At 53.4% G+C, this 9,370-nt stretch overlaps 3 protein-coding genes across 3 annotated transcripts; 1 reads left to right on the top strand and 2 right to left on the bottom strand.

The window, feature by feature from the left end:
* Positions 1-303: 303 nt before the first annotated feature.
* On the bottom strand, positions 304-2,293 carry BKA78DRAFT_157882 (major facilitator superfamily domain-containing protein). Its single transcript, XM_066883054.1, has 5 exons — positions 2,150-2,293; positions 1,730-2,096; positions 825-1,676; positions 618-772; positions 304-554 (listed from the first exon to the last, which is right to left on the bottom strand). Exons 1-5 carry the CDS (start codon positions 2,185-2,187, stop codon positions 359-361), a joined length of 1,608 nt encoding a protein of 535 aa, XP_066743854.1. The 5' UTR covers positions 2,188-2,293; the 3' UTR covers positions 304-358.
* A 1,001-nt stretch (positions 2,294-3,294) lies between these two features.
* BKA78DRAFT_332161 (uncharacterized protein) lies at positions 3,295-4,162 on the bottom strand (the record flags this gene model as incomplete). The annotated part of the gene is made up of 3 exons (XM_066889953.1): positions 3,295-3,988; positions 4,033-4,087; positions 4,123-4,162. The coding sequence occupies 3 exons, from the start codon at positions 4,160-4,162 to the stop codon at positions 3,295-3,297; spliced, it is 789 nt and encodes a 262-aa protein (XP_066743853.1).
* Positions 4,163-4,529: 367 nt separating this feature from the next.
* BKA78DRAFT_252123 (ABC transporter) lies at positions 4,530-9,351 on the top strand (the record flags this gene model as incomplete). Its single annotated transcript, XM_066884706.1, has 8 exons — positions 4,530-4,907; positions 4,973-5,480; positions 5,528-5,981; positions 6,029-6,055; positions 6,102-8,686; positions 8,742-8,824; positions 8,877-9,113; positions 9,166-9,351. 8 exons carry the CDS (start codon positions 4,530-4,532, stop codon positions 9,349-9,351), a joined length of 4,458 nt encoding a protein of 1,485 aa, XP_066743852.1.
* Positions 9,352-9,370: the final 19 nt, after the last annotated feature.

The following is a 9,370-nucleotide window of genomic DNA, read 5'->3' as shown; positions in this document are numbered from 1 at the left end:
TTGGTTGCGACCGGCAGCGCAAGGCGGGTAGCACGTGAAGAGACCTCGAAAAAGCAAAAGTAAGCGTAGGCGTTCTCTTTCCGCGACGCAACTATCGTGATCCCCAGACGCGTCACTGCGAGCTGTGGTGGGTCCACTGTCGGAATCAGGTAGTTTGCGGGGCGTTTCGGAGAAGAATGACCCGACTGGCAGACTTAGGCGCGGAGGCTGACGTTACGCAAAGAGAGAGATCAACACAGAAAAGATGAATTATGTTCCGATGTACAAATCAGTCCACAGACGCGATCCGAACATGAGAGAGACAGGCGATGATGTCATAGCGTGGTAGAGACTGACGAACGAAGTTGCGCTCCTTGTCTTACGCTGTTTCCACAGCCCGGATTGTCTTTTTGTGCATGCGAGCCAGCCAAGTCTGGGAAAAGAACCGCCTAATACTCTTTCCTTTCCACATGAAGAGGAGAAGGGCGATGTTGTTGAGAAAGAGCACAGCGCCAAAGGCTCCGGCGATGACTGCTGCATAACCTGACTCCAGAATCCAGTCCAACAGCTTGAACCTTGAGACTTGTTAGCCACCTGGAGGAAAAGTGTTGTTCTCTCGCATAACGGCGCCCACTTACCCCATGCCGAAACTGATTGCTTGCTTCCCTAGATTCATGGCGATGAGCATTTCTGAAGTGTTGGAGTTATAAGAGTCGACCGAGTACGCTAGCGCAAAAGTAAAGTAAAAGTAGCTCGCCCAATCGACCATGGTCACACCTGCAAAGTATCCGATCTGTTTGGCGTGGTCAATCATGAGCAATGATCCGGAAGCAAAGCCGACTTACCCAATGCAAATCTCGCTCTGCGGTCATGCCGTACACGATCAGGCCAATTGGTCCAATGATCATGGCTGGCAGCATCACGCCAAGTCTCATCTCTGCTTCGCGGATGCCGTTGTTCTTTCGTGTAAGTCGCGCGGCCAGGATATCTGAAGTGGGAGTAAACGGGATCGCGAGGCCATATCCAATGACGTTTCCGAGAGCAATCAACCCCGAGTTCTCTTGAGACCAGCCGTATGGTGGGGCAACAATCTTGATCGGGAACGTGTAGTTGAAAGCAAGTCCACCAAGGCCAATGTAGATGCCGAAGCTGGTGATGACCCAAAAGACGGAAGGGACCAGGAAGTAGGTGAAAGACCGAGCAGCGGTAAGGAAGAACGACACTGAGTGGTCTACTCCACTCCAGATTTTGAGAGTTTGCCTGAAGCTCTTGCGAGGCGGAACCACCGAAACCGACTCGAGGCGCTCGACGGCTGGCATTTTCTCGCCAACATCCTTGTCAGAAGAGTTTGATGGTGATGTTTGGCCAGTGTCTCGTTTGTACATGGTCTCCTCAACGAATATGAAGGTCAAAACCAACAGAGCGGCGGCGAAAGCCAACTCCACATAAAAGTAGAGGCGCCACGAGTAGCCTCCAGCTAGCATGTAGCCGGCATATAGTGGACCAGTCGCACCCCAGCACAGCGCGACCGTGTAGTAGCCAATACGCTTCCCGCGCTCATGAAGGAAGAAGATGTCGTTCACAAGCTGGACAGGAAGTGCTTCGCACACTCCGCTTCCAAGGGCATGGACGAGACGCGCTGTCATCAATCCGCCGTATGAGTGTGCTCGTGAGGCACCCAAAAGCCCAAAGACGTACTGGTGTTTGGTTCAGCTGCATGTCAAGCTCGTGAAAGTATCGTGGCACGTACCATGGTCATGGAAAGTAGCACAACGGGACGACGGCCGAACTTGAGGTACGCCGGCACCAATAGAAGTGAACCAAAGCCATAGATCAAGTTTGGATACGAGACTAGATTCGATGCTGTTGTTGGGGAAATGCCAAACTCCTTGGAGTATATCTGGATGTACACAGACGGTCCGAGAAGAGCCGAGTTCCCCAGGAAGGAGTAGAACGAAAGAAGGACGAGGATGGTCGTCTTTTTCCAGTTTGGCCATTGCAAAGGGTCATTGGGGTCGTCTGCTGGCACCGGGAAGAGTGCCTGCCCAAGCGCTGTATCATCACCCTCTACCGCCTGGAGGTTTACGGTCCCTGGGATGTCCTCCTCGTGGGCATGGCTTTTCTTCGTCAGCTTCGGCGATCATCAATTGGTGGAGAAGTCTCTGCTTGCCTGTGAACAAGATGCGGCTGCGTTTGTGTTGGCCCCATTGTGGTTCAGCACGCGTTGCAAAGTCATTGCGCTCTCTAGAACTTGCGCCGGAGTTCCAATCGTATTATACCCAGCCCCTCTCTTTGGGTGTCGGGTTAAGCCGAGCCCCATTCATCCATAGAGGGGTAGACAAATCGGATCAGAGTATTTCCGAGAAGTGTGGTGACGGTTGTGGCCATGGGACCAAGGTTCACGACTAAGTTTGTTTCATTTCATTGGCTGCCACTACTGCGACTCAGCTTCAATGATTCGCATTCGTCTTTTGAGTTGAAAGGCTTCGGCGTCAAGAAATGCTGCCCGCACGGCGGTTTGGAGTGATACTTGTGATCAATAATGGTCGAGCGACTGTCGCAAATAACGTCAAAGGTCGGCGGGGTCGCCTCGAAGTTTCCAGCCCACACAGTCATTGGCTAGTCCTAGATGGAGCAAGCAAGACATGGACACCCCCACCAAGAAATTGATGCATCGATTGAGATCTGAGAGTGCGACAACCGACAAGTTCTTGAGAACCCACAGCAAGCGAAGGGACCTTGGCTGCGGGCGGCTTGGTTTGGGACAGGGCTTTGTGCGTCACGCTGCATCCTGGACAGGTCGGCTTGAAGAGTATGTGCCGACAAACCCTGCGCAGATCCGGGGTAATCAGCCTGAAGAACCACAATAATCCTGGCGGAATGTTGAACACTTGATTCGTAGTATGGAGCGATGGGCGCATTATTCCTGGATTTACTTTGCCTGGACCAAGAGCTTCCAGAGGTCAAAACGCGCGGCCCTAGATTGAGCAGCCGCAAATTCCATGAGGTTTGGCAAGACAGACATGTACTTGACCAGGATAGTCAATCGCACAAGCTCGAAGTTGTGGTCGCATGCTCACACACATCTTTCAGCTTCAAGGTAAGCTTGGGCCTGGAGAACCACTCGACCAGACAGTCACCGATGCGCGCCCAACGGACCGGGAAAAGCCAGCGGCACCAACTGTGTTCGCCGCGAGAACGTCAGAGACAGGAAAGTTGCCTTGGAAAGTGTCTTGGGAATCGACACCGCTCAGTTCAAGCTGAGCTTCGACTTCATTGTCTGTCCTAGAAGAAATGCCAGATTCCGGAAGGCCTTTACTGCTGGACACCAGTGCACAAGGCACCATCGACAACAAGGTTTGTACCGCTGATGAACGAAGCTCGGGAGCTGGACAGGAACACCACAGCATTAGCGACCTCTTGGGCGGTGCCCATTCTTCCGGTGGGGTTCTTTGCCAGCTGAGACTTGAACAGCTCAGGATTGCCCTTCTCGATGCTGCCCCAAACGCCGTCTTCGATGTAAATGTTTCCGGGGCTGACCGTGTTTGCCCTGATTCCCTTGGGCGCTTGGGTGTGGGCAAGCTGTGCCATGTAGTGGGTCAAAGACGCCTTGAGGGCACCATAGGGAGAAGTAGCAGTAAAGTCGACGTCGCGGCCAGAGACGGAGGAGATGGCGACAATGGCTCCCTTGCTCCTCTCAAGATGCGGCAGGGCGGCGTTGACCAAGGCGACGGTGCCCAGGATGTCGACTTGAAAGGCCTTGGACCATGCGCTGGTGTCGTTCCCCATGGCCAAGGCAGAGACATTCGAGACAACGACATCAATCTTGCCAGATGACGCAGCGCTTGTCTTGACCCAGTCGACAATCTGCTTCTCGTCCGAGACATCGACCACGTCACCGGTCACGGAGCCGCCGGACTCGGCTGCTGAGGACTGGAGCTTCTGGACAGTCTCTGTGACGTCTTGCGGCGTGCGAGAGCAAAGGTGAACGTGAGCACCTTCAGCAAGGCTATGAAAAGTCAGCAAACGAAGTTTTGCAGACGATTGACGCACAATTCTTGAACAATGGCGCGGCCAATGCCCTTCGTTCCACCTGCCACAAGGTCAACTGCGAGCTTTGCGGTCACGTCGGAGCTTCCGCACCAGTGACAAGGACGACCTTTCCGGCGAGATCCAGCTTCATGTTGTGCGATTGAGAGTGCTTGGTATTGGATAGTGACAGGTTCGAGGTAGCGCAAAGCGAGAGTTGAGGTCGTGGGATTGGAAAAAGTTGAGCATGGCGATCGATGGATGCAAGAGCGATGATGACGAACGCGACTCGCGATGAGTAAACAGCCAAAGTTCGCCGGGTAGCGGACAAGTGTCGGCGAGAAAGATCCGATAGGCGATAACGGAGATGGTCGCTTGCTGATGCCTGACGGCCCGGACTCTTGCGTGACGACGGGACACGGTAAACGCGCGTCGCAAAACCTCAGCACCACCCACTTTCTACATCACGACAACTGCAGCAGTGTCGGAATGCTGCTGCTGTCTCGCAGGTCATCACCAGGATGAATTCTCTTGCTTTTGACGGCTCGACCGGTCTCACCTACTGGGATGCCTGCTTCCCTTCATGCCACCAACCAAAGTCGTTCGGCCCGACAGCTCTATCAACATCGCCGCTCCAGCTTCACCTGTCGATTGCTCCGGCGGCTGTCGCTGGCATAGTTCTGCTCTCATTCTGTCTTCTGCCAGTCTTGCGCAAGGGACCGCAATGGTGCAAGACATTTGCGTCAGAAATTGATCAAAATCCTTCGAGGACATCGAAGCGTCTGTCAATTTGGCCAATCATCTTGATTGTCTTATCTACAGCTGGACTCGTCTTGGCTGTGGTGTCTGCCAGTCTTTCTCGCACTGCAGTCTCCAAATTCGTCGACATTTCGCCATGGGTAATTTGAGTCTTTCGTCTTTGGCGAGTTTTCATCCATCGATTAATGCAATTCTTCGCGTATAGGTCGTCTCGTCTCTTCTGCTGGCCATCGACCGGCCGAGGTCAACTCCAAAGCTCCTGATGGTTCTCTTCTGCTGCATGCTCGGCTGTCATGTCGCTCAAATCCTTTGGTCCAATTGGCAAGCACTGGATGCCTTCTTGATCGCTGAGGCATGCGTCAACTTCTTGGCCGTGGTTGTCATTCTCATCATGCCAATGCGTGATCCCTCTTTGGAGTCTTCCGAAATCAGCAAGCCGTTCAAAGAACCAAACTCAGGTCTTCGAAGTCCAGAAGACAATTTGACCTTGTGGCAGTTCATGACCGTCTCGTGGATGTCGCCTCTTATTTCACGTGGCTACAAAAGGCAGCTCCATGACGCCGATGTTTGGAAACTCCCCTATGACTTTCAACACACTCGACTGCACCTGCTTTTTCGTGATCTTAGAGGCTCCGTCGTTGTTCGATTGCTCAAAGCCAATGGCCTCGATCTCATCACCACCACGTTCCTAGGATTCGTTGAGCTTGTTGCCAGTAAGCCGTCTCTTCCGAATGTTAGTGTCTCTCTGATGTCTGTCCAGATTTGTCTACCCCAGTGCTCCTGCAGCAGCTTCTTCGCTCAATCGAGTTGGAGAATGGGTCCAATCGGGCAGCCATAATTTACGCCGCTCTGATACTTGTTGTGCGACTCGTTGCAGCGCAGTCTGCGGTTTTCTCTCTCTGGTATTGCAGACGCTGCTACGAAAGATCGAGGGGTGAAATGATTACCATGGTATACGAGAAAGCTTTGACGAGAAAGTCGTTCGGATTCCACAGCAGTGAAAAGCCAGAAGAGAAGCAGAACGGAGGCTGCACTGATGCGGATGAGCAAGAGCATCAAAACGGAGACGCTACGACAAAGAGTAAAAGCACAGGGCAAAAGTTGATGCACCAAATCTCCCGAGCTTTTGGATTCCACACCGAGTCTTCTGCTGAGAAGACAGTCAAACCCCCCAAGCAGCCCGCCACGATGGGAAAAATTCTGAATCTCCTGAGGTATTCCCCAATTCAGGCTCTCTTTTCCAAGCTGACAAATGATGCAGAGGCGATGTCTATGAAGTGGCGCAGAGGTACGTTGACTTCATCGGCAAGTCGAACAAAAGTTGACAACGACAGATTTTGGGAGTTTCCAAACATCTTCACCAAGCCCCTGCAGCTCGTCCTGTCCGTGATTCTCGTCTGGAAGATTCTTGGATGGCCGTGCCTCATCGGCATGGCCTGCGTCATTGTGGTCCAACTGCTCAACGCCGTCCTCGTTCGAATCCTCCTTCGATGGGAACGCGTTCGCAGAGCTGCTACCGACTTGCGTCTTCAAGTCACATCGCAATTCGTTGAAGCCATCCGCCACCTGCGATGGTACGATTGGCAGACCAAGTGGTTGGACAGGATCATGGACGCAAGACAGCGAGAGTTGCGCTTGCGGGTTGTGACGAGCCTCTGGAACATCACCATTGCCACAACAAACATGCTTGCGACCGTCCTCTTCCCTGTCGTCTCGTTCTGGGCCTACACCGTCATCGCCGGCCGCCCACTCTCTGTCGATGTTGCATTTCCCGCGCTTCAGATCTTCAACTTGCTCGCGACTTCCCTCAAAGAACTTCCTGGGCTCATTACCGTCCTCTTGAATGCCACCGTCGCCATGGGACGTATCGAAGATTTCATGCAAGAGCCGGACAAGCAAGACCGCTACTCCGACAACGGCGCATCAGAAATATCTTTCGAGAACGCGTCTTTTTCTTGGCCGGGTTACTCCGTCCCAGTACTGGAGAACGTTGACCTTGCGTTTCCGAGTGGGCTTACTGTTATTTGCGGCAAGGTCGGGGCTGGAAAGACGGCGCTGTTGCAGGCAGTCTTGGGCGAGCTTGACACTCTGGGCGGCGAAACCAGGCTTCCGGACGAAAAGATGGCCTACTGCGCCCAGTCACCATGGCTTCAGCATATGAACATTCGACAAAACATACTGTTCTCCTCGCCATTTGACGAACGTCGATACAAACAAGTCTTGGAAGCGTGTGCACTCACTCCTGACCTCGCAAATTTCAAGCATGGGGACCTTTCTGACCTGGGAGAAAACGGAATCGGCTTGTCTGGGGGCCAGCGTGCAAGAGTTGCCTTGGCCAGAGCCGTCTACAGTCCGGCTCGTATTCTCTTGCTTGATGACCCTATAGCCGCTCTCGACCACAACACCGCTGAGACGATTGTCAAAAGGCTTTTCCGTGGCCCGCTCATGGAGGGGAGAACGGCGCTATTGGTTACCCATCGGCTCGACTTGTGTTGCCACTTGGCAGACTGCGTCGTGGAGGTTTCGGATGGCAAAGTCAGTATTCTCGACTCTGATGCCAAGGCCCGTCTGTCCAAAGATGTGGGAACTGAGGAAGAGGCGGCTTTTGCCGAAGAAGAGATGCTCAAACTTCACGACGAGCAACAGCTCGCAGCAGTCCCCGACAAATTCATCGAGGAAGAATACAGGGCGGAGGGCGGAGTTGTCGCCTCGGTCTACTGGCAGTACATCAAGGCAGGAAAGCTCAAGTGGTGGCTGACTCTGATCATCTTGTTCGCGCTATTCCGCGTCAATAGGCTGCTGAACTACTGGTTCCTGAAAGCTTGGGGAGAGGCCTACAATCGCCCCCGCGAACGCATCAACTCCATCTTCTCGGGCCTGTTTGACAATGGCCTCTCTGGTCTATTCGACAAATTCCCATTCCCGGAATCGAATATCCAGCCTTGGCTCCTGGCATACCTCACCATCGCCTTGATTCAGGCCTTTGTCTACTTCATTTCGGACGGGCTATTGCTGGTGATTGTCTACACGGCCGGAAAGCGTCTCTACAAAGCGGTCATGCAACGGGTCAGCCGGGCAACCTTTCGATTCTACGACGTCACTCCCGTTGGCCGCTTGATGAACAGACTCACGTCAGACATTGGCACCCTGGATGGCGGAATAAGCGATAAGCTGCAGAACGTGGCTTGGTACATCATCGCATGGGTGTCTTCAATCGTCGTCATTGCCTCCGTGACCCCAACCTTTCTCGTTTTCTCTTGCGCTCTGACTGTGTGGTTCTGCTTCATCTTTTTCCGGTTCCTCCCGACGTCGCAGAGCCTCCGGCGTCTCGAGATGGTCTCTCTCAGTCCGCTCATGTCAAACTTTGGCGTGCTTTTGGACGGATTGACGACGATTCGTGCGTTCCGCGCACAGCACGACTTTCAAGATCGCGTCATTCGGGTCACGGATGCATTTCAAAAGATGGATCATTTCTACTGGAGTCTTCAGGCTTGGTTGATGTATCGATTCGACGCACTTTCGGCCTTTTCAACGTTTGCGCTGACGTTGCTGGCGCTTTACGACAATTTGTCGCCCGGGTTGACGGCATTCATGCTCACCACCGCGTCAAATTTTGTCGTCGCCACCCACTCTCTTTGCAAGCAGTATGGGCAGCTCCAGATGGACTTTGTGTCGGTGGAGCGTGTCGTTGAGCTGCTGCATATTGAGGAAGAGCCGGAGGGCACAGTTGATCCACCAGCCTCGTGGCCGGCATATGGCGATGACATTGTTTTTGACAACGTCACGGTAAAGTACGCGCCTCATTTGGAGCCATCGTTGTCTGAAGTCAGCTTCCGGATCCCCGGACGATCCACCACCGCAGTCATTGGACGCACAGGCTCAGGAAAAAGTACCTTGGCACTGACGCTTCTTGCGACGAGTATGACCACATTCCAATCCGGTGTTATCATCCAAGCTCGCTGACATTTCAACAGTTCTTCCGCAACCCGGTGGCCAAATCCGAGTGGGCAACATGGACATATCCAAGGTCAACGTCCACGCCTGGCGTCAAAGAATCGTGCGTACTCGTTTCCATTCATTTCTTAAACAATTGCTCACAAGGATGGCAGAGTTTCGTTGCCCAAGATCCTGTCTTGTTTCCTGGGACTTTGCGCCAGAACCTCGACCCCATCAACGACCACTCAGACGAAGAGTGCGCTGCCATCATCCAACGAATCCTCGGTTCAGAGTGGTCGCTGTCCTCGCGGATCGAGGGCGGCGGAAAGAATCTCAGCCAAGGTCAACGACAGCTTGTGGGCATTGGTCGCGCCGTCTTGCGGCGCAGTCCTGTCGTCATTCTCGACGAGGTATGCCCAGTCCCATCTCCCAGTTGCAAATCATTCTTGCTAATTACCACAGGCTACTGCGTCAATCGACATGGAAACGGCGCTCTGGATACAGGAGGTTTTGCGCGAAGAGCTGCGCGAGAGCACCGTCATTACGGTCGCGCATCGCGTCGAGGCGGTCAAGGATGCAGACTACTGCATTGTTCTTGATTCCGCAAGAGTGGTCGCTGCTGGCCCCCCTTCTGAGATTATGACTTGAAGACACACGACAGACGAAA

This window comes from Phyllosticta capitalensis, assembly GCF_038381095.1.
Source record: "Phyllosticta capitalensis strain CBS 128856 chromosome Unknown BKA78scaffold_6, whole genome shotgun sequence".
Taxonomy (NCBI): Eukaryota; Fungi; Ascomycota; class Dothideomycetes; order Botryosphaeriales; family Phyllostictaceae; genus Phyllosticta; species Phyllosticta capitalensis.
This window is presented reverse-complemented; position numbering and strand designations above follow the sequence as displayed.